The following is a 25227-nucleotide window of genomic DNA, read 5'->3' as shown; positions in this document are numbered from 1 at the left end:
CCAGTGGAAGTGCTAAATCAAACACTTCCTTCGGTGCCCTTCCTCTCATCAATCCCCAGTGCCCGGTTTTGTGATTTTGCTTATGATAAAATGCATAATGTAAAAATATACGAGCAGAAATTAGATTTCAAGGGCTACTTTTTCAGTTTTAGCCTGAAGGCAAAGAGGGGCAGTCAAATCACACCATCCAAGGACAAACAGGAACAACCAAGTAACGCTTTCCAGCAAAGCTGCAAGTGGGGCCTGCCACATTTGCTCTACGTGGGGGAAACTACAGTAACAGTGAGTCAGCTCACCCAAAATAAACCAAAAACTATGAAAAGATAAACAATAAATTGTTAAATATCAGGCAAAAGAAGGAGGCTAGGTATTCTTAGAAGTAGTTATCCCTTCAGCAACGACTTCAAAAAAGGAGCTGCTCCTTGGGATGCTTTTGTGTTTGGATGTTATTCACATATGCCTTGGTTGATGGCCACTTTCATAAACTAAAGAATAAACAGTTTAACACAGCCCGAGCCTTCCCGAGCAAGGTGAAAAGTTCACAGTAGTTAGACACTGATTTTGCCAGCAAAATAATTGCAGGCAAGAGAGAATAAAGGAAAGGGAATAGGTACAAGTGCTGCAGCCTGCTGCCCTCCCAGTGCCTGACGTGGGCACATGAGGAAAGGAAGCTGCCTGAAAAGGGCCTGCAGAAGAGCCTGTATCTTACAACAGTTTTACGTCGAGTGCCCTTGAGAAGAAACTGCCTGTACCTGATAGACCCAGTGGCCGATACGGATAGCAGCCTTCTAAGAGCCCAGACAGAAAAGACACATCCACATTTCATGGGCTAAGGATGAGCTATAAATTTTTACATGTTTGGAGGCTGTAAGAAAACACTTTTCAATATCACTGGCCTGACAACTGCAAATAAATTCTGGGCTCTGTTCAAGCTCAGGCTCACAAGTTCTGCAGCTACTAGAAATTCTTTTGCCCCCCCCCCCCCCCCTTTTTTTTTTTTAAAGCAGAATTTACTCAGAGCCCATTTCCGGATGTGTCAGGCCTTAAAATCTTCTCGCCAGGATAAGGGCAAGAAGCATGCCTGGTTCTGCGGCTTCCAGATGGCTAAACAAAACCGGCTCATCCCCGCACTCTGGTCCGCAAGCTGCTGGAAGGCAGGGACACTAGGGCAGCTCCAAGCGCCTCCTGAGCTGAGCTGGTGGGCATGGGGGAAATGGAAAACTTATATCCCACAGCTAGGAGCCAGGCAACCGGCTATCCTGAAACTCGGCCTAGCCCTCCTAACTGGGAACACAGCTATAGTCCTGGTCCTGAAGAGATTGCTTCTTGCCAAAAAGGCAAAAATCAGTGTTTGCTTTCCTGCCACAACTATTTCCAAAGAATGAGTACATGGGAATGTCAATGACTAAGGAGAAAAACCTTAGGAGATGTGAGGCTTGCAAGAGAATAAACATCTGATTTCTTACATAATTAGGGATAGGGGCATAGACATACCTCTCTGAGCTTCCCCAAACCAATGCTAAGACCATCACTGGGATCACCGCTACGGAAGGCTATTTCCTCTCCTTCACTTTCCATGCAATGGCTTTCAGTCTTGCCCACACAAACTACATGAAAGTAGTTTCCCAGGATTTTCCCAGTTTTTGTTTGCTACATAACATGCAGAGCTTTGCTGCCTGTGTTCTTCAAACCTGAACCTTAGCTTTAAATCAGGGTAACAGACACACAAACTGCAAGTGAGCTAACAGTAGCTCTTGACATCCAGCCCATTTTTAAATGACACCACGGTGATTTGCAGCACATGTTCTGCTCCTGTCTCGGTTTAGGAAAGACTGCAGGACACGGGGGTGGGGACGTCTTTCTGCAGAACACATGAAGTTGCTCGAGGAACAGCTCTGCTGGCTTGTATTGCATTAGCGGAGACGCCGATCATTATTCTTCTTTGCTCTTCCAATCATTCTTTTTGCTTGATCGTAGTTTTCTTAACTTTCCCCCTCTTGCATTGCTTATACTGCCCCATGTTCAACGCAGCTTCTAACATAACCCACCCGCTCTCTGCTGTTGTTTTAGCTTAATTGGCTTCACTGGAATGAACGGCGATTGCTGCTTTCCCAAATGAACCTTAAATGCTTCCCGCCATGGCCTTCCCAGGCTCCAGAACTCCCCAGCTCCTCTGTTTGGTTTGTCTCACATTCCTTTGGTGTCTGTTCTGGTGGAGCACAACGGTTCCACCTAATACTATTACGTATTGTAACCACACACACTGCTACTTGCCGGGAACGTTATCGCACCCAGGAAACACACGGCAGCTTCCCCAAAAAGGTCTCACTGCACAGAATGTCTGGGACAATGTTTGACACCACAGCAAACTCCAGCTCCTGCAGTATTACAGTGAGGGCTTCAGTGCTTTGTTTGTATTTTTAATGCAGACGAGGAGGAGTAAGCTGACAAAACATGCCATGGGGTAGCCCAGTTCTTTAATTCCTCTGTGTCTGAGCAGTTTTACACCAGTGCTGTGGACCAAAGCAGGTAGATTGCTGTTCCATGTGGACTTGCTTTGCCTGCAGTTTCCCATCATGTGCCACAGACCAAGTTTCGACAACAAACAAATCCAAATTTTGATAATAAAGCAGATGCAGCGAGGGCCCAACAGTCAAGGCAACAAAAACCCCAAGCCGCCTGCTTCATTTCTGGGACCTGTCAGTCAGCTGAATTCACTCCAAGGCTGCAAACTGAAGCCAGTAGCAGAAAACCACAGCCTTATATGCCGAGAGGAGGCCTGAAAGCACTTTCAACTGCTGCTCTAGTGTATTTGGGATTTAAAGCTCAGGCCTCTGCCATGTTGGTGCTTGGGACTGCGGAAGAGAGCTAGGGCATTTGCTCTACACAAGCCATTTCTGTTTCCCAGTCAGCAGAGTGGACTCCCATAGGAATCCTCCTTTTACAGCACTGGGGGATGTGAGTGTACGAATCAGCAAGGTGGAGGGAGGGAGAGTTAAATAAAGATATTTAAAACCCCATTTGAAAATTCCCACTACAGCCAGCATACCATTTTTGAGCTCTACCCTTTTTTCTTTAGTATCCTGGAGAAATGTAGCCTTAACTGGGATTTATAAAAGCTCTTAAGCATTCTTTCGTTTCACAAAAAGCAAGACCCAAAAAAAAAAAAGCATCAAAACACAGTTCATTCTGTTTGCTGCACAGCTCAGACTCCGTTCCCATTAGAGCAGCCTTCCCTGACTGCACGCACTGCCAGAGCACCCATTCCCGCGTTGCGGCACATGGCTGAATCCCCTCTCCTGGGAACTTCATGTGCAGAAATCTTTAAATCTCCTGGCAACACGCGCAGGACGTGCTGCCTCACTAACCCTGGGCTCGCAGCCTAAACGGCACCACAGGCACGTGGCCTCAGCACTTGCCTTGACTCTCACAGCTAACCAGAGACTTCCCCATATCAGTTAAGCAGAGACAATGTTTTGTCCTTCAAATGCTCAAATGCTTCACAGTTCCCTCTGTCCTCAGTGAGCTCCAGGCAGGCCTTGACTGCTTATCTGATGGGAAGGAAGCATTGAGGTCCTTCAGTACCTTGAATGCACGAGCCTGTGCGTTGCTACAGCTGCCGCCAGCGTTGGACCTGGCCAAAAGGCAAACTTTAAACCACCTTAAAGGAGCAGGGGCGAAACGGGGCACAAAATGTATCACAGATCATTTGGCAGAGAAAACTCAACCTTTTGACAGAGAGTTAAAAGGTAACTGAGAGATGATCTCTAGAGGTCCCTTCCAACCTTAAGCATTCTGTGATTCTGTGTCGCATTCCTAAAAGCGCTGTTTCTGTTTTAAATGCAATACAGTTTCAGTATGACCCAAAACCCCAAAACAGCAATAGGTACCTGGCTGGCTGATCCCCTTCCCAGAATATGTCGGGGCTTAAAAATCTTTTTTCACTACTATCTCATTCCAGTTTCCCATGACTACTGCCCAAGAGGTGTGGAGAGTCTGTGCATCAGACATGAGCTGGAAAAGTACTTTATTTCTTCTTGCTCTACTTTTCATTTCATTGCTTTTTATTGGGTGACCTGTATCAAAGCACTCATTCAAATTCTACACTCTCTCCCTCAGCCCTCCCAAAATATCCACAAGAAAAACACACAAAAAAACAGCAAAACTACAGTACAAGTATCTCTACATTCTCTAAAACATGTATGATCATACAGATCCATCCTTAACTAGTAAGCTTCTCTTTAAGCTACTCATCATGCTGCTAGTTTTCATTTACGATTGCACAAAGTGTGGTTCTATTTTGGACTGCCACGTGTTTTATTGTGGTGTATGTTATTTGTCTTCTGAAAGTCAACAGATCTCCTGAGTAAAAGACACCTAATGAACATAAAGAAGTCCAAAGACCAGGACTGTATCACTAGGAGGAGGAGGGAGGTAGGTCACACCTCGACACAAGCACAGTCAGAACTGTGAATCTGTTTATATGATGCAAGGAAGAAGAGTGAAAAGAATCACTTAAAACAAGGGTCAAACAAGTCCCTTCTTACAAGTCTCTTATCAGGCAGTTGAGAGACACCAGATTTCTGGGAACACAGGATAAAGTCCATGAAACTCAGACATCTGACCAGCAAACCTGACCTTTTCTGGGCTTCAGAAAAAAAAAGTAATCCATGTCACTTTAAGCTGACAAAATATGTAATGCTGTTGAGAGCTTACTCATAACTCTAAGGTCCATGATGTGCATGTGTTTTTGAAGTTCCAAGATTAGGGAACCTGGATTACTGAGCTTTAAAAAAATTACAATAATAAAAAGCCTGAAAGATGCTACGTGTTAGAAGTCAAAACCCCCAATTTTTTGACCCTTCCAGTGGTCCAAACGGATAAGAATGACACTTAAGGCAAGAGTTGAAAATCCCCTTGACAGAAAGGGCCCTTGTTCCCGAATGTGGCAGAAATCATCTCAGGTTAGTACCACTACCACAAGTGAAAGCAGCAGCTGCTGACTTAAACGCAAGGAGAGGTTTATAGCTCTCCCAGGCTCTCAAGCAAAACTTCAGGACGAGCACGCTCAAGCCCACCAATGTGAATGCCAAGCTGGGAGCTGTGTGAACGTGCGGTGGAATAAAAAACAATGTTAGAAGTTTACATGCACCTGACATTTTCCCTCTCAAAATGCACTCCACCTCCATGCCACAAGCATAAAAACCAGAGACCTGCAGCGTCAAAAGAACTAACTAGTGGAACTACTGGGCAGTGCATAGGCCATAATATTCCTCTAACACAAATATTTTGCAGAAAAGTTCCATAAGATCTTTAAAAAGCCATATTTTTTTCTCCTGAAGTTAATTCTAAACTTTCTAACATTTCCGTAGCATGTTTTTTTAATAAAACCAGTGGAAATGCCTTCAATTTCATGGCAATTTCTAACATCCCAAGTGGAATTTTAAACACCAAAATCGTCACAACATGAACCTGATAAAATTAATGCAGAATATTACTGCTCTCCAACTTTGCGACTCCCAGTGGGGTAGTCTATCTCCGAGAAATACAGAGTTAAAGGCAAGAAATATCATGGCTGTGGTCCTACTTCCTCTTACTTCTCCAAGTCGTATAAAGTGGAGCACAACATCGCAATGCTATTCTATGAAAGAAGAGGGTAAATGCAATTATGCTGGAATTATCCCCAGACAAGAGAAAACCTGAACTACTAGAACTACATGTTTCACCACTGACTTACAAAGCCAACCTCTTTGCCAGGGTCCATTAATCATATCTAAGAGACAAGTAGCAAGAGCAACTGAGAGGTAATGGAAATTTTTAAGGCAGGAAAGTAAATTTACATTTGTACCAAATCGGTTAAAACACATGTAGATGACACTCATTACTGTCTACTTCATTATCAAACTTCCTACAAGTAGTTGGTTTCAAGTCCACATGTAAAAGGTATCGTTCCATGAGTGCCAAAGGATCAATGTCACTGTACTCAACACCTTCATGCTAGTTCTGCATTAGCCAGACTCACCACAGGTTGGGCTGTCCAGGAACACAAACTCTGTCAGTCTGTCATTCACTGCCTCTGCAAAGGACTTACAAGCCAGGGAGATGCTGGGAGGGAAGGCAGTGTGGAGGCAGCAGAAAGCAACTCTATTTTAAACTGTGTACGCTAGTACAAATACAACTCTGCTTTAAAAACTAATGTGCTTTTAATTAAGGGGAGGTTAAATGGCTGCCAAAGAGTTGTCCATTATGGATGGGAGCCTAGGATGCTACTGGCTCCCTGTTGTGTCAACCCACTACATAAGATCATCATCTTAAAGCTTGTGAGCAAGTTTAAATTATCCTCTGTTCTTCAATGAGCCCTCAGTGACAAAATGAGAAGAAAATGCAGATTATGTCACCCAGTAAAGAAAGAAGGAATTGAGCTCCGGTGGAATCTCAAGTGGCAAGAACAGTAGCATCCCAAACCACTAGAGTTCGTAGCTTTTCTTTTTTCTTTTTTTTTTCTCCTTACCTAGCAAGGGATAACATTTTGTTACATACAGCATTTTTTTGAGAATACCATAACACTTACAGACCTAAAGCTCTAGTTTTTTTTTCTACAATCAAGCAAACATAGTTGTTTCTGTCTTCACAGAAAGCTGAATCCCCGTGAAAAGGGAGCCTTTACTAGTTTATCTGTGGTGGTGAAGCAAAACAGTTTCAGAAGGACAACATGAGGCAATGCAACCCCACGGTCTAACCGTTCACTTCAGCCAGTGCAGGGCATGAAGATGCTTGACACATTAATGGCACATTTCTAGACCAGGAATATTGGAATCATTCTAAGACAGACTCAGATCCCCCTACGCCAGCACACAGGTCATCACAGAAGCAAGTAATGTGAAGGACAGATCCCAGTATTGTAAAACAAAATATGATTTGAGTAAACATGCAGTGCCCTTGTCACATTAATCTAAATCCTAGGAATGAGACATATGCTGCAGCAGTTTTCTCCTATTTCCTGTTGGTCTGTGCACTTCCTGTGATGGAATTAAAAAAGGTGGGTTTTGTTTTGTTTCTTTCTTCTTTTTTTTTCCCCTATTTTAAACAAATGGAAGCTAAGTTTTAAGGCTTCCTCTTCCACCATGCCTCTGTCAAATCAGTATAAGATATTTTATTTAAGGTTTTCTCATCCAATAGAAGCTATGACAGAATTATAGGAAAACCCACAATCCTGAGCAGTGCTGACAAGAATCAGGCGCCTCCATGTACTGTAATCAAATATAATCACTCAGCTACTTTTTATTGCCACAGTACATGCAAGCCACAGATGATACACATGCCAAAGAACAAATGATGACCTAGCTTTCCCTTTACATTCAGTGTATGAAAATAAAATGCAATGTGATACTAACAATGCAGATTACTAATAATTAAGCCACCTTTTCATTTAAGCAACATTTTAAGACAGTTTTGCAAATTTTCTTGTAACACAGGATAACATCAAAATTTAAGCCTCACTTTAAAAGCACTACTGTAAATCACGTGAGACCGAGTAGACACTTGTATAGGCACAACACCTAACACAACCTTAGCTTTGGTCTGCAGACACTGCTGTAATAAAATCAGTCAAAAGCAATAACCATTTACTGCTGTAGATAAGTTAGGCAAGGAAAAGAAACACCCTTTGCATGTTTAACCAACACAACCCTGGCCTAGCGGAGTTCATCACATTCACCTCTGTGACGATCTCCCTGATGGAAAGATTCAGGGCTGTATTACAGATGTGTTACAGACTGTTGATACTGGGCCTTTTGAACAGCAAGCAAAGAGCACCATGTATTTTCCAAGGGAAACAACAGCTGCTCTCCTCACATCCTCCTATAGCAATGGCTCTGATTGGGGCTCGCTGCAGGGCAAAAAGCCACACTTACTTCCTGAGTACTGTTTTGGACCCGGAAGAATTCTGGTTCCCATCATCTTCACAGCTTGAGGTCTCCAGGTTTCCATACCTAAAGAATGAGATGCATGTTTAGAGCAACAGCTACTGAATAAGAAAGGCCAAATAAGTTTTATACAATTATTCCAAACAGTTAAAGAGTGGTTTTAGTGCAAACTCGAAATGTGCGATCTCACAGCTGGGCAAGGCACTTGAATATTTCTTCATTTAGAAGGAAAAAAAAAAATGCTAAAGAGAGAGGCAGCATCTTCAAACCTAGCCTGTTTGCATATATGAAATACAAAGTCCTCTTCACCTGCACATAAGAGGAAGCAGCAGAGTTTCTTTGCTCACAGCTCCAGGATGCTGCCAGTTTTCACCCCATGCTTCCACAGAGCGATTCTCCAGCATGCAGTGAGGCTGAACAAACCCCTTTCTCCTCCTCAGTTCACTTTGCTAGTGTCTGCCATTCCTCCCAGCTCCAGGTGTTACCTCAAACAAAGCCACCTTGGTGGCAAAGGGCCACTTTTGCCCACACTACTGACACAGTTGATGTTAGTGATCCGCAGCAGGGCAAAAATACCATTGGGAAAGAGGCAATCACAAGCACAGCTCCAGCCCCAGAGGGGAGACTGTTACCTCTGCATGCAGCGCTTGTGCCTTGGAGGCAGGATTAGGCACTCGCTTTCAAACGGGGCGCTCATTGTTTCACACACAGCTCCATAAAGATTTTAATGGTTCGTTACAGCCAGCTTTAACGAAGGAGGACAGCTACTCCCAGTCCAGAATAAGGCAAGCTGATTTTACACATTTCTGTGTGCTTGAATAATTTCGCTTGTCAGGCACCTGCAGTTAATTGGAACAGAGTGAACATGGCAAGTGCATGCACAAGTCTTCAAGTGTTTGTGATATGTTCGAGCAGGATAAGATAAAGAAAATATCATGGGCTGCTGGCTTGTCCACAGAAGGGTCATAGCAGAGCCATAACAAATTCATCTGAAGTATTTCAGAGGACAGAAGAAAGACATGGCAGTTTTAAGCTCCTCTAAGGTATCAGCCTACAGCTTTATATCACACATGTGTAAAGAAAAGTAACTAATGCAATTGAATTCAATCTCGTTCTCTCTTGCAAGTTGGCCACATATACAAAGAAAACCCAAACTAAACTGGTAATCCACCCAACAGAAGCAACGCAGCCACAGTTGTAAGAAGTCAGTTTGGGCTTGTTTAACCTTGAAAATACTATGGTAAATCCATTTAAATTATCTGAGACAGCTCACTGAAAACTCAGTCTGGCACCTCTACATTGCACAGAGACACAACAAAAATGATAAATTGTTACTACAAGTTTGTCCCCAAAGCTGAGAACAAAATCACAGCAGCTCAGCCTGTCCAATGCACTGCCGCAACTAGGTGAGAGTTCCTGGGTCAGTGGTGAAGATTTCCAGAATGTCAGCATTTTATTTAATTAGTCTGGAGGGGAGGTGGGGGAGAAGGCATGGATGAAATCCTGCAGTCTCTTATGTTTTTAATGGATTAAATTTTTCTCAGCTAGACCAAAATGATACTGCTTTTCTACTGGAACTACAGGACTACAGAAGTATAAGAACAGAATTTAAGGGGTTCTTAAAATTGAAAGTCTCTTTAAATATTGAGATACAAACAAGATAACTGATTTCACAGAGCTAATCCAGACATAAAAATAAAAAAGTCTACTTTAAATGACAGTGAGGTAAAAATTAATTCTAGGCACAGTGGATAACACCTTACTCGGCGTAACATTCACAGAGTAAATTGTTACTTGGTGCAAGAACACCTGTCAATCCTGCTCTGAATTTTTCTGGTGCCGCAGTGGCACTTGTGCTTTCTCCTATATTCTCCCAAGCAGTTTCACACCCTACCCATTCTCCTTTCACTGAGATCAGTGCTCCTGAAGCTGCAAAATGAAGGAATACTTGCTTTCCAACCCTCTGCTTGCCTAAATCCAGCACTTGCCGTCTCTAGCCTCTATTAGCTCAGCCATACTGTCAAATACTTTTTAAACTGGGGGAGGCTTAAGAAAGGCCTACTGCCACACAGCCCAGAGAGTTCCACCTTGCTCAGCTGAGGGGTACAATTCAACCTGTTTCCATTGATTTTAAAATCTATTTCTTTCAACAGTTGTACTTGCTTTTAGCAGGCCTATATATTGTCCTTGACCAAGACGTACATAGCACACGTGAACAGAGGGTTGCTCCTCTCCCCTGGCTCAAGGGAGAGCGCTTCACTCCCTGCGGCCATTTGCCAGGTAACCCAACCAAAACACTTTTTAACCAACAAAAAGGACATTTTTCCCCCTGCTAAGAGAGACATTCAAGGAAAGCTTCCATCTTTGAATAACAGTGAGATTTTTATATTCCTCTCTCATAACTTGCCATTAGCTCTTACAGGAAGATTTATTGAGATGACTCATGATATAACTCTGCCAGTACTCTGTGAAAGAGCAAAGAGGTATTTGCAGAATGTTAAGCATTTGCATCTAAATCCCACCAGAGATGCACATGCTGATTTTCGCAATATAAATCAATAAAACAGTAATAAAAAGCAGGCAATTTTCTGTACCAAAGCTGAGGAGCATGCAAGACTTCCTGGTATTGCCAAACCTCGGCCTCTCTCTCCCTGAGCCAGCTTTGCATGAACAACGGGGCATTAAAGGCGGGTTAGGAGGAGTTAATGACACATGTGATGCGAAGAGGAGCATTACTGCACACTGCATACCGGCCCAGGGCCGGACAAAGAGGCTTTCACTCCGCGCGGGCCGGAACGCGCTGCGGACAAAGAGGCACATGCGAAACAAAAGGATCCCGGAGCCCACAGACCTTTTTAGCCTCGCTCGGCGTTTGGGAAGTTACAGGCTCCAATCAAAGGAGCTCACTAAGCAAATGAGAGCAGACTGTAATGGCCAGTCCTGAATATTTAAATACCGAAAAACTGAAAATGCCACCCTGCATTTCTGCAAAGGGAAGGGAAGAAGAGCAAAGCAAGTGCCCTGTAAATTAGTAGGAAATAAGAAGGAAAGGTGGTTCCCTGATGAATTCCCAAACAAAACCCTTATTTAGGGTTTGGCAGCCTACAAGTGTCAAAACAAGCAGTAAATAATGGAAAGTACATATAACCTGTAAGAATCATATCGTGCTTTGAATTATAACCACACAGCATCACTGAAATAAAATCACAACTGAGGCCAAGACGATAAATTAGCTGGTGTATGGGAAAGCAAGAGAGGAATGAAGAGATGCCCCAGCAACAGAAGTGGGAAAGATGCCATACCAAGTTATGGTCCTAAAACCTGTGGCTCTCCAGCTGAAGGACCCACTCTTAAGAACCTCCTTAAAAACCAAAGGGCATGAGCTGAATATTCCTGCTCAGAGAAGAAGCTCTAGAAATGGCCAGAGACCATCAGCCTGGGGGAATGGATGGAACGGAGGGCTGCTTGGACCGTTCCTCATGCAAATGGGGCAGGGAAAACAGCACATACACCCTAGAAAAAGCTGGATGCAGCAGATTTCCTTACCCGGATTTTCACTGTGCGTTCACTGAGACCTATCTGTGGAAAGAAGCCACAGGCTCCAGACCCAGTAAAAGCTTCGGTGCAGGGAGATTTTTGCTCGTTCTTCTTCAGATTTGACTGTTCTTCCCACCTCCTGCCTTACATAAAACAGCACAGACATTATCAGACTCTCCCAGCTTTTGGAGAGCTGCGTATCCTTTCCTACCCTTCCTACTTCCCACTCAAACCCATTCCTTCAGTACTCCCTTCCCTTTTATTTTTCATTTGCACTCTATCGAGCAATCCTCCAGCAATAGAAAAGAACTGAAAAAGTAGAACAAACTTGCTTGCTGTCCTGGTGCTGTTTCAGCTTTTCCAGCTCTAGCTCCTCCTTCAAACAGTGTCCATTCCCTTCTTTGTGGGAGGTACTTGCCTCCTCCTAGCTTTGCCTCTCAGGCCCCATTTCCTCATTCCAAGAGCTTCTATCTAAAATTTCCACATCAAAATGCTGAAATAACTTTTTTTTTCCCCGCCCCCTTCAATTTCCCTACCAACTTCTCCTAAACACACGCAAAATATCAGAATTTATAGTGTTAACGACTTGGCAGATTTTCAAAGTTCTGTAGTGCATTTAGATGCAAAACTTTCATGAATACTGAAGAGATGTGAAAGTCCAATTACCCTTAAATAGCTTTTAAAATACAAGCTTCTTCCTTCTTCTCACTTTTAAATTTACTATCCTAAATCCAAAACTGCCTTTATTTTGACTTCTAAACTTTAACCTAAGATTATGTTTAGGTTCATTTCTCTATGCTAAAAGAAAATCTATATACAAGCAAAATATTAAGTAGAGCTTCAGGCTCAGATTTAATAGAGAGCAAAAGCTTAATTTGGGCCGATTTGCAATATCCAAGAAAGTTAAAGTTTCTCTGACAGCAAGTAACACAATCTCAGTATATTAAAGAAAGAAATATTAAAGACGGTACTTTAAAAAGATTTATATTAACAATTTACAGCTTTTCCTTGACACTTTCTGCAACTCCTCGCAGCGCAGGGCAGAATCCACTGTCAGAGGCCTCTCCCCTTGCACAGCCGGTCTGTGTGTCACTGTGGTGACGCTGCTAGCGCGGGATGTGGGAGTCGGAAACACTGCAAGCGCAACACGCACGTGTGCGATTCCTGCCGGGAAGCGACTGAATCCATGTGTGTTTAGCTTTGGGAGGACACAGCCTGCTGCTCTCCCACACAATGGGAGGAGGATTAAAGACAGCACAAGTAGCATGCATGTCTCCTTAGCCCTGTAAGACACAAAGCCACCAACTCCTCTCCAGCTTCAAGAAGAAATGGGAATTGCAACAGAGCCTCCAAAGCCTCCCCTGAACTCCTGATGGCTCTAAAACCTCACACACTGCAGGGCACAACATCACTGCTTATTTTAGCCCCACTGGACTAGGGAAATGGTTAGAAGATCTCACAAAGATCTCACAAAACCTTACCACGATGCAGACTCATTTAAGAAAAATACATTATTCTGAATTATTCACACACAGTAAAAAGGTTCTTTCCCCTCCTCCCCACCTTTCCTGACCCACTACATCAGCGTTTCTTAAGCACAGCAGCTGCTTTGGCATTTGTCTCTGCCACTCGGCCAAAAGCATCTCACCTTTCTTAGCCAGAATGTCCCATACCCCAAATCCAGCAGAACAAGAGAAACATCCATGGATTCCTATGTTACACTGATATGGGGAGGGAGGGAGGGAAGAAGGGGAGGCCCCTGAGGATTTCCTGGGAACTCTATTTATTGGGAAAAGCTGGGAATAATGGAGTCAAGGTCAGGCAGCCCAGAAGCCTGCAAGGACACACAGCAATGCACAAGACTCCGTCTTTCCTGGATCCTTCTCCTCAAATCACCAACCTACACAGCTGCGAATAACAAGGAACTCATTTTTCAGAGGAGGGTATCAATTTTCCCATTATCTGTCTGAATACCCAAACGAAACCCATAACACCTGCACACATTTTAACAGCAACGAAGAAGCAAGTCCTGTCTGCTCAATTTTGTTGCAGTTAGTGCTTTCTCCTGGTTTTCCTCCTCTCCTGCATGCCTGGGAAAATTTAGGGAAGATTGAATCTGACTCAGAAATTAGACTTGCCACTTCTTTTGTGCTGCAATCTAATTATAACGTTACAGATCTAATTCCTAGATATGAAAATATTAAAAACTTAATTAGAGAGTTAACTGAGCTAAATGGCATCACAAATACCATTTACAGCTACCTTTACTACATTAAACTGGGATTTTTGCAGGAGCCTAAAGAGTTTAGGTGTCTCGTGACCAATGGTTCTCAGAGTCTGAGTAATTACTTTCTTCAGGCTGTTTTTAAAAACCCATCATTAATGCCTACATTTAAAAGCAATATGCAAGCAGAAACTGTAGCGTATGTGTAAACTTCACCCTGATCTTGACTTTTTTCCCCCTCCTAATTTCCTCAACTTTAAGGATCTGATTTTAATAACCTCAGCGTGCCATTAATCTTGCAGGTTTCTAATTTTTTATGATAGTTTATTCCAAGGGAAAGAACAGGGGAGCAGAACCTTTATCAGAACTTGAGTGAAGAAGCAAGATTCCCAAAACACCTTTTCATCATCCTCACACAGCCTGCTGGAACGTTTGAGTCTCAACACTTTAATGGCTAGTGATGAAACACACAAAACCAGTAAGGCTGTTAGTAGGCTAAATGACTGTAGGATGGACTGCCTAGCAACAATTACCCCTCTGGCCCCAACGGCGAGTTCAAAATTCTTCAATTCTCAATTGCATGGAGATTATTTAATTATTTCAGTATTCATTAGAGCACGGAACTGACAACTCTGTAGACTGACGCTCCCTTATCAAAGGACAAAGCTGGAGAAGCAGCAGCAGGCAGAGCCCAGCGGCAGAGCTCAGCTCGCCTCTCGGTGGCGCGGAGGCAGCGGGGAGCAGCGCACGGCTGCTTGGCGGCGGCGCCTGGGGCGCCCGTCAAGGCCAGGCGAACGGGGCTCCGCGCAGCCAGCCCGTGCCAGGGTCTGACTTGCAGCAGAGTCCCCCGCACAGGAGCACGCAGGAACAAGGAAACAGGCCAGCAGACCAAGGCAGGAGCCCCCTTTCCAGAGCTTGGCACAGACAAAAGAGCATCCATTAAGGACCTGATATAGCCTCTTAGGACCAAGGTTTCTTTTTGCCCAAAACCACTATATGCTCCGCATGAACCCAGGTTAATGGATTTGATAAGAGATTCTAGCCTTGCCTATCAGATGCATGTCGACTTTTATAATTAGGTGAATTAGCCAAGTGCAAGACACAAATTGTCCATTCCCTGAGGACGGCAAAAGCCACTGGATACAGACATGTAGAACCCAGGTCAAACTCCAAGTCTCTGCAAGGCAAGACCTTCATCCTCCCTTTGACTCAGCACACCCCTACATTTCTGCTCACCAGTCTACTCCTCGCAAGCCAGGGAAGAGTCTTTAATTGAAATGATGAGCCTGTACAGAACTATCAGGTTTAGAGCCATTTTTGACTACCAGTTTGGATTATCTGAGCCACTCAAGTTCTCACTGATTATGGAAAGATGTAAAGCCAATTAATACAGGAGAACTCAAAAGACATGAATGAGTCATCTGGGAACCCACAGACTCAAAGCAACAAAATGCTGTTAGGGAAATAATAGTTAAAACACCAATTCTGGGCAAAAAGCATAATTGGAAAAAAAGATATTATTGCTTTTTTTTATGCAAAACTTTAAAATAAAGTTCCTTCTGCAAAATACCTATCTTCACAAAAATTAAAATGCATCATACAGGATCACTAAGAGCTGAAAGGGACAGTGTACATGAAAACAACTGTTGTTTTTGTGAATTTGCAACTCTTCAATAATTTGCAGGCTTTCAGGGCAGAAGTTTCTCAACAAATGTTGTCTGACTTTGAGAGTCAGCTTGGCTTTAAGTTCCTGTAATCAACATCAACTTGGTGACCCTTCCTATTTTCTCTAGAAATAGGTATCTCCAAAACAGAATCAATAAAAATAAAAAACAAACTTTCAGAAAGATTTACACATTCAGAAAAATGCTTCCTCAGCACTTTCGGTTCTCTGTATCTAGATACTGTCAATCAGAGTTGGCACGCACTGAGAGGTAATGTTCACAGAAGCAAATCTAACTGTGCAGTCTGCTCCCCAGGAAGGCTTCTTTTTTTCTCATTTGACATCTTACCTGGCTGTGAAGTTCTCACAGTTACCCTGCTTGAGCAACCACAGCTGTTATTACAGTCACAGCAGGCCTGGCAGCTAAGCATTTCACCATCAGTATTAATTGAGCCACATAACATTCCTATGAGGCAAAGAGTATTATACTCCTTTTCAGATATGAAAGAGAGGCACAGACAGCTTAAACATGCCTTGTTCTATATCTACCTAGCGGGAGAGCCAAAATTAAACCCTGCGATTTCTAAAGTTAGCCTTCTACTTTACATATAATACACCAGAGCAACTATTTATGTGCCTCATTTGATTTTGAAAATGCAACAGATAACATACTCCTCAAACAAGATCACCTAAGACCTAGCTATGACTGAGTTAAAATTCAGCTGCTGTTGTGTCTTCTAAGCATTTATACAGATAGAGCAGATGCAGTTTAACAGTCTTACCAGAGAAGCTGTTCTTACAGCATTGAGCAAAAATTTGCTTGCTATTCATCCGAAGTAATACTAGGAGATGATTTTGCTTAGGTTCGTGCAGTCTCTATGCAAATCAGCAGACTCCAAACAGAAGAATTAGGTCTTGGAAATACTAGTACCCAGCAACATATAGAAATATTGATAACCTGAAATCTCCTCTAGGTATGACTTTGCAGCACATGCACTCCAGGTTTGGGGGGAAAAGAGCTACATTAATTTCCCAGTTTGGTTTCTCAGCAGCCAGGTGCATCCCGCTTTTCCAGTCTGGTGACCATGTTTTAATAAGAGCTGTGAGCAGAAGGCTGTTATTGACTTTATATTTGTGCCGAAACATCACTTTCCAAAATTCCTGATAATTCCCTCCTCCATTAAATAAAAAAGGCGCAGTTTTCACTGACTCTTTTCTTGACTCTTACCTGTCAAGGAGAAGTTCCAGCACTTCCTTAGTAGAAGCAAAGCCCCTGTAGGTTGACAGAAAGATACTGATGTAGGTAAAATCATTATCCCCAAAAGCTGTCAGAAGGTTCTCCACAAGTTTCTCCAAAGTTCCAGCTTTTATTGTCCTGATCTTACACGTTTCATATTGGCTGACAGTATGTCCTGGAGGTAACTGGTCCCCTTCAACCTACAAGGTTAAAAGAGAAAGAATAAAAATCAGAAAGAAGCCAGACTCTTCACACAGTTGTCACTGAAACAGATTGAACTCTCTTTTCACAGGGTACTTCTCTAACTGACAGTCTCTCTTTACTTACTAAACTATTCTATTGACTTTTGTCTCTCCAAAAGAAAATGCTCCATCAAATAACAGAGTTCTTTTAGAAAGTTTACCTTTATTTAAAATCTCTGGCATGCTCACAAAGCATTTTAGATTCTGAATGTATCAAGTCATCATATAATCTTATGATATGTTGTTATGTAAAAGAAAAAACATTATCCCACAAATAATCAGGTTGCTAGAGGAAACAATATTGAGGATTCAGTCTCATTTAATTTCTGAATAAATACTAAGTGTGATTATAGCTTTATTATCAGAACACTTCCATTCCTTTGGTGAAGTTCCAGCCTTGATTTGATGCACAAAATCTAAGGTCATGAGTACATCTGGTCATGAAATATTTCATAATATTTTTTGCAAGGAAGCTGTCACAGCTCTATTGCAAACCTGCCGCTGTGACCTTTTGGATTTCCTTTAGTTCTCTCTCAATTTCCATTTGGGTACCATAATTGTTGACAGATCTCAGGTTTGGTGGGGAAGGGAGGGAAGGTTGTGGGTTTTTTCCTCCCCAGCATTTGGTTTTACTGCTTACAGGCTGTTTCATGTCAAGTGAAATAACAAGACATGTTACCTAAATTACATCACTGTCTGGAGCACAATTCAGCAAATAACACTTGGGACTACTTTAAGTATTTAATTTTCCAAGTGAGTATGACAACAAGCCTTTAAAAAGAGAATAAAGAAAAATATCAACAGCAATCTAACAGAAAAAAAGTCTTTTCATCTTTCCAGTTGCTCATCTGTGGGTGAAAAAATGGTCAAGAGAACTAGTGTAAAAATGGCCAGTACTGAGGCTAGCGGGGACCAACCTGACTGATGTATTGCACCTCCCGCTCGAGGCGGACAGGCTGGGATGCACTTGCCCCATTACCTCCAACAGTTACTACATGGTTGATCACTAACCCACTCAACACTAATAAACACACACATGCTGCAGGAAATAAACTTGTCCTGGCCAAGAACAGAGAACACAGTCTGGTCTCTGCATCATCAATTCTCCTGAAATCTCAAAATAAAGCTGGAGTTTGTCCCATTTCCATTGCAGCAGAACTCCACAGCAGAGCCCCCGCACAGCCGCGCTGGGCGCGAGCTGTGCTGATGCTCTTGCTGAATCACAGCCTTCCCTTCCTGGGGAAGTGCTTCTGATGTATCCTGATACACACACAGTAATAGGATATCATTAGGTCACTTTCTGTATAAGCCTCACAGCCATAATTTATGATTTATCAGCTCTTCTGGGTTTTGAATTTTGAGACATTATTCATAGATGGGCTGGACTATCAACACTGGATTGAGAGGCTCCTTTCTAAGTAACAATATTTTACCATAGCCATATTTTGGACTTCTCCATGGTTTCTTGACCACATTCCTCAAACTCATCTGAACTCATCTGCATTCAATCACAGGCCCATTTGATTAAAAGTTTACTCTGCAATTTACCTAATAACATATAAGTTTTAAGTAGTGAGGATAATAATATTCCAATTGTAAATACCTTGATACTAGACTGAGGACCCAAAGAAAAAATACTAATAAATCTTTAGTCACTACACAGGGCATACTGGCAATACACCAAAAATTTAATTCATGAAGTATTGAAGAGCTGCTAAGCCATGCACTGAACACTTGGGTCACTACCTTCTAGTGGTCCTAAACCATTCACAATAGAAATCCTTTCTTCTCTTAGAAAATATAAACCTCTTTAATATTAGTCTAAAGCTCTGTAATTCTTGCACAAGGAGACCTTGTTTCCTAATTTAACAGTGTCCAACAAACTGGGATGTAACATTAAAGCACCGCTTGCTGATTGCATAAAAAACACACCAGGCAGGGTAAAAGAGTGGCAAGTATTAGTTCCACCACCTTTAAAGATCATGGCAAGTTATAATTTATTTTTAGCAGTACCCCACAGTGTTCTGGGCTTTTTTGGTAGAAAAGTAGTCTGTGTGTCTGTAGAAAGCCCTGGAATAGCCTGGAGCATCTCGCTGGATCAAGACGCAAGGAGCCCCTCAACAGATCATAAACACAGACACCATGGGTAGGCAGAGGTGCAAGGAAACACATCACTAAATCTCACCTGTAAAATGACACCACTTCATACAAGCCACTGAAAGAAGCTTCCATGCAGCTCCACAGTGCCCTGGACTGGAAAAGCAGACTGGCTGAATACTCCCTCTACTCCCTCTGTCCTGACATATTAAATTAAGGCCATATGCTGATTTCACTGTGTATAAAATCTCTCATCCAGTGATAAGATGTGCCAGACATGGGAAGAATAAGCTTCCAAGATTAATATATGGACAGAAGTTTCCTTTAATTGTCATTTCATCAAGACATTACACTGAAAGAACATTTAAAAAAATAAAAGAAAAAAACAAGAGTGCTAAACCCTGAAAAACTGAATTTGTCAACAAAACATTAAAGTTGTAGAAGCCATTTTAAGAGACATTCAAAGATTGTATTATTTTTGCACCCCTCCGTGCAAGTTTAAAAGGAAAAGGACTTGGCAGTTGAGTTCAATAACAGACTTTCAGAATAAGACCTCGTGGGCTGAGCTTGCAGGCTAACAGGAAGCTGCTCAATCTGGATTTAATCAAGAGGCCATCTCTTCCCTGACACAACCAAGCTAAGCAAAGGCAAAAGTGTTTGCGTTTGCTTTTGTCTGCTCAGAGGAACACTGCACGTACTGCTATTAAAAGACATTCCTAAAGCTCTTTGGCAAGTTTTGACAGCACTAAACAGTGATCGCTTACGCAGTGACAACTAAAGGCACCAATAATTACTCATTATTTTATGCACTAATATAGTTTATAAAATGTCAATCTTGCCTTGACTTCCTTCAAGCAAAGAATTGTGCCTGTGGTACCTGTGAGCATAACTGATCAGCAAATAGCTTCTTCGAGATAGGCAGCATCTCTCAAAGCAAAATTAGAAAGACTAAACTGAGGTATATTCTTTCAGTTCATTTTTCAGACTGTGCAGGTAACTAATATTTTTACTAACCCCTTGCAACCTGGTACATTCAGTGAAGCCCTTCACTCTAAGTCTTACAGCACAAAGTCATACTCAAGTAAAAATTTCTTGCTTAGCCAATGAGAACTCCATATAGAGTAAAAACCATTACATTAAAATGGCCTTCAAACACAAACTGACTTCCAAAACAGCTGCAAATGCCCTCAAAGATGCCTGGTGCTGAATGATCTATAATTTGGTTCCAAGATGGCTACAGTTAAGGGCCTGACCTTGTAATCACCATTGCAGAGCCTGGCTTATGAACCCACAGAGAACCTCGCTGGCTCACCAAGGCTTCGTGAAAGTACGAAATATCTATGTGCCCAGCTGCAGAATGAGGAAAGACACAGGCAACAACGTAACATTCATTAGATGTCAGGAGTACGCAGGCTCTAGGTTCTTAGCTAATAACACATCTTAGCAAGCAGGCTACCCAGATGCTGGGACACAAAATAGCTCAAAATCTGACCAGGTCACTGCCCCAGAGCGACACAGGCAGAACAGTGGTCATTATTTCAGAAACGGCATCAGAAACCATCCTGTTTAACCAACAAGCACAGATCTGCATTTTTAACCTAATTATCATCTGTTCAGCATCTAAAAGTGAAAACCATGCAATTAAATTTAGTACTTTTCATTAGGCAGACTGAGAAAATTGAAAGGGAACAAATGGGATGAGCAATGATAAATAAATCAGATTTTAAATATTCTTCAGGTTTAATCATTTAAAACATTACTGATTTAGCAAAAACTTATTCAGAAATTCCGCAAAATGATTTCAAGAGCACCTAAATAACTACTGTCTCTTAAATCCCATTTTAGCTATCTTGACAGTTTTATTCCTAAATGCCTTTCAATTTCATTGAAGCATTTTCAACTCTTGCTAACAACTTACTGGACAAATCTTTTATGCTCAGATAAAACTGCCTACATTTGAAATAGCTTATAAGCAAAAGTAACTAAAAATAAGACACTCTGATCCAGATTGGCTCTTTCATTTCACTCTTTGCCTGAATATCTATCCCTACCAATACCATGATCACCCTTAAAGGTGAGAATAACAAAATCAAATCATGGAATGATTAAACCTCAAAAGCCCTACACTGGGAAATACAAGAGAAGAAAATACTACGATATTCTTCATTTAATAAGTGGTCTATATCACTTAAAGGCACCTATATGCATAGAGTCTGTTTCATAAAGAGAACATCAAAGACGAAACACAAGACATGGGTGAAGACCAAACAAATACCATGGCAGAGAGCAAACTTGAGCAGTAATAACACTTCAGGATGCTCTGTAAAACTCCCACTAACTTTGGTCAAGTACCTTTGTAAAGAATCACTTCAAAGATATTTACAGCTATTTTGACATAACACTGTCTTCCAACAACCCCCATAATGAGCAGTTTGCATATCGAGTTTGCCCTGTCCCACTCCAAAAAACAGAAAACAAGGTTGCCCCATCTGTAGATGAGCAGATAAGATGCCAGCTGCAGCAGCTGACAGTCATGCTCAGCTGACTCAAACTTGCACAGATTATGGGGACTCCTGCCCTCCACACACGCAGCCACTTAAAAGAACTGAAAAGCAGCAGTTCTGCACTGGCGACACCACACAGCAGCATATGCAAGAAGGAGCAAGTACACGCACTAAGCTGAGCAGAGCAAGTCACAAGTATTCCAGGTGTTGTTAGGATAGGCCCCTTGGTCTCTTCCTCATGCATCAGTCCTGCAACCATGCGTAAGAGTTGTGCATTCCCCACTCTCTTCTCTGCCCTCGACTCCTGTGCTGAAGAGCTGTCAGCTGGCAAAGTGGCTCCCATAAGACTTGGAATTTGAGGCAGAATTTGCACTATGGGAAACTGGGGCTTGGAAGCAGGGTTTTGGTGACAAGCAGGCTCCAAGCAGCACACTTTCCTTTGAAAGCAAAAGCAGCTGTTCCTGCCATACACTGGAAACAGAAGGCAGGCAGCGTTCTCTGTGGCGCCTTCTCTGCTTTGCTACCTCCTCTTTCCTTACTCTGGATGTCACTGAGAATCCGAATTCTGCATGTTGACTGAATGAAAATTACAGCCAAAATAACTTTATGAGTTCTTTCCTATGATCCAACAGCTAGGGGTATTCCTAGATTTCCAAAGTTCCACCCTTCTCCCTTCCTCTCTCACCACATAAACAGCCTTTCTTGGCAGCAACCCAGAGTTTCCAGTGCCAATTAATCCCATGATCAATTATACAAAAAGCATTTTCCTTTTCTCGCATCCTTAGAGCTCACGGGCTGCCACGTATCTGTCTGAAGAGCTGGCAAACAGTAACAAAAGCAGCGGGTCTGATTCAGAAGCAAGAAAAAGCCTCTTACACAAGTGCTGTTGCTCAGCTAAGAAGTTTTTCACTTGAGCACCTTGCAGCTACTCAAACGCACTCGAGGGAAAATCAGAAACACCAGGCACACTAAGGCGCTGAGTGGTGCATTCTCACTCTTTCTGAAGTTATGCAAATTTAGACTCATTTGGATATCAGGGAAATATGTGGAATGAATCAAAGCATGAGGAAAAAAGCCTAATTTACACATCAGCTCTTGCTGCATGCATCTAGAGGAGTTTAAGCAAGTGCATAAAGCAGTTAAATCTTCAAAGAGGTCTACATTAAAATGGCATTGCCACACTCTTATAAATGGTGTGGGAAATCTCAGCCAAGAAAACACACAAATTGCTCCTCTGAATATGGCCCACTTCTTAGAAAGCAGCAAAGGAATGTAGGCCATATCATCCAGGAAGAATGAAGCGCTCTGAGAGCAGAAGTTAACTTACACGATATCCACGCTTTTCCCAGAGACCAAAAAACTTCACCAAAAATTTAGCCCCAAGCTTCATTTCTAGCTATCTCACATGCATTACACAGTTACCTTTTCTTTGCTTACTGCCACAGAAGTTCCTTCTTGTTCTGACTCTCCCCTGCTTTCCTAGAAAAACCTCTAAGTCAAAAAAAAAAAAAAAAAAAAAAAGCCAGGAAAAGCCTTCTCCCCCTTCTCTCTTTTCTGACTTACTGCCTTCTTTGACTTAAGTGAACCTGAAGCATCAGGACAGTTTAGCCCTCTTCATTTCCACGTTTTACGTGTTTCACAACTCTTCACCTCATTTCATAAGCATGTCAGGAACAGGTTACTTTCACAAATGAGCTTTTGCACTAATTTTCACACTGATAGCAAAATGCCATCACAGGCTAGCAGTAAGGATACAAATGTGCAACAATATAGACTCAGTTACTAACACATATATTGCGAATAGAATACTTAAAAAGATTGTTGTATTCTTCTAAAACTGTATGACACACTGATATGCATCATAAGCAGCCAGGCTGAATACACATTTTATCATGTGATAACGGAATTCAAATCTTAGTGGCTAAATCTGCTACAGAACAGCTAAATAAACTCTAAGATGTTGTATAAATAGCTAAGACCATGCCAATTACCCAACTTTAAGAGCTTTTCTAATGAACATGTATAGGTAATAACCTACCTTCCTTACTTTAATGAGTTAAGCAGCTTAGGCTAAATTACTGACCTAAAAGCACATGTTAGACCCTGTTAGTCCTTCCAGACTTCCTTTGTATGCAAATGTTAAGAACACTGCACATGGCAGACTGTATAAACTAGTACCAATTAGGTTACTTGTTCCAAGGATGTGTCATAATAGCACTGCCTCTATACAAAACATTTTCAGGTATTTTGTATTAACCTGGATTTCAAAGGCCTGTGCACTGGGCCTTCCTCCCTGCTTGAGACACCTACATTAGCATCTCCCTAGATATAAACAGACAATAAATAAAATACAGCTGCTAAGTCATCTTCCAAGTCCGTATGCAGTTCATAGGCCTTCTTGAAGTTGAAGGGTTGGGCCTTCAAGTCTTTGCATGCTTCCTGTCCCTACCAGGCTTATGTCCTAGTCTCCTCACCCAGGGATGAGTAATAGTTCCAAAAAATGTTTTTCAAATGGTTCCAAAAAGCCAGCGTGGTATAGGGTAGACCAGACTAGACACCACAGGACTATTTCAATACAGGTGAGTAACTAACACCACTTACTACAGCCATCATATAGTATCAGCACAACAATCACAACCACACACAAGTTGAAAATTCTACATTATCTCATATTTCTAAACTGCCATGATGTTAAAGATGATGAAGATTCTATGTCGACACAAAAAAATCTAAGAAAACTCTCATATACCTTTTTTTTTGTGCAACACTGGTCTGTGAAACAATTTGCCCTGGTCCTTCCATAAAAAAGGCTAAAGCAAAAAATGCTGAGTTTTGTTTAATGGTATAAAGAGAAGGTTTAATATTACCACTAACAAACATTTAACAAGGCAAGAGCCATGCCATTTTATGAAAATACAATATCAGCATAAAAAAATAGATTTTGACCCTAAAAAAAAAATCTACAAAGATAATTTTTCACTAGTACTTGTACTATTGGTAGTCAAATATAGTATTTTTTTCTGCAAGAAGTTACAGAATTAGACTGTAATTTAATTTACGAAGATCACCATTACTTTCTGCTCAGTCAGTAGGAACAAAGGAAGTCCTGTATGAGACAGCAGGCAACCCTGCTGAACTCAAGAGGGATTTAAAGATGCCACAAGTAATAATTCTGTTGCAAAACAGTAACATGAATACACATTACATAAATCAATATGGCTTTATGCATCCCGATTGGATTGTTGGCTTTCCTTACAAACTATAAAGCTTACTCGAACATTACACAGAAATTAAAATCACAGAGGCTCAAGAAATTAATGTAAAATGCTATTTCAGCTTAAGCAACAAGGCACGAGTGACAGGTTTCAACTGTGTGGAGAGCTGTGAAATAAGACTGTCGGTACAGGGAGATGAAAGGCATTCTAACAGAAGAGAAAATATTTAGCAGAAGTCTATGATTCAGATTTTAAAACGAACTGAATTGGAATTCTGAGGTATTTAGTGGGAGAAAAAAAGTAAAGAAAATGTTGTTAGAGGTTATTACTGTGAGCAACGAGCAATCTCTATTGCCAAGATCTTTTAAGCCTTAAAAAAAACAACATGAGACAATTTGCATGACCATAGCATGAGTACACATATAAACTCTTCATTTCAATGGCTGTGCTTTTTACTGCCCTTTATTTTGAAACTAAGTGCTCTCTCCAGGGTGAGTCTTGAGTGCAGAAAGCAGTAATACTAAGATAATGTCACCTAATATTAAAAGTTTCCAGCTTGAACATGTATTTAAGCACTGGAAGA

General features: G+C 41.8%; 1 protein-coding gene across 2 annotated transcripts in view; it reads right to left on the bottom strand.

Annotated features, from left to right (window-relative positions):
* The window catches only part of RGL1 (ral guanine nucleotide dissociation stimulator like 1), a 92488-nt gene that overhangs the window by 22986 nt on the left and 44275 nt on the right, over nucleotides 1–25227 (bottom strand). For both annotated transcript variants that reach the window (XM_010213366.2, XM_088524468.1), the window contains 2 exons: nucleotides 16578–16786; nucleotides 7914–7991 (listed from right to left, as the gene is read on the bottom strand). In XM_010213366.2, the coding sequence (XP_010211668.2) occupies nucleotides 7914–7991; nucleotides 16578–16786 (287 nt within the window). The remainder of the gene's footprint in view (nucleotides 1–7913; nucleotides 7992–16577; nucleotides 16787–25227) is intronic.

The sequence above is a fragment of the Tinamus guttatus genome, unplaced genomic scaffold, assembly GCF_059628265.1.
Source record: "Tinamus guttatus ecotype Peru unplaced genomic scaffold, ASM5962826v1 Tinamus_guttatus_pri_ptg000211l, whole genome shotgun sequence".
Classification (NCBI taxonomy): domain Eukaryota; kingdom Metazoa; phylum Chordata; class Aves; order Tinamiformes; family Tinamidae; genus Tinamus; species Tinamus guttatus.
Note: the sequence above shows the minus strand (reverse complement) of the source record. Positions and strands in the feature narration are given on the sequence as shown.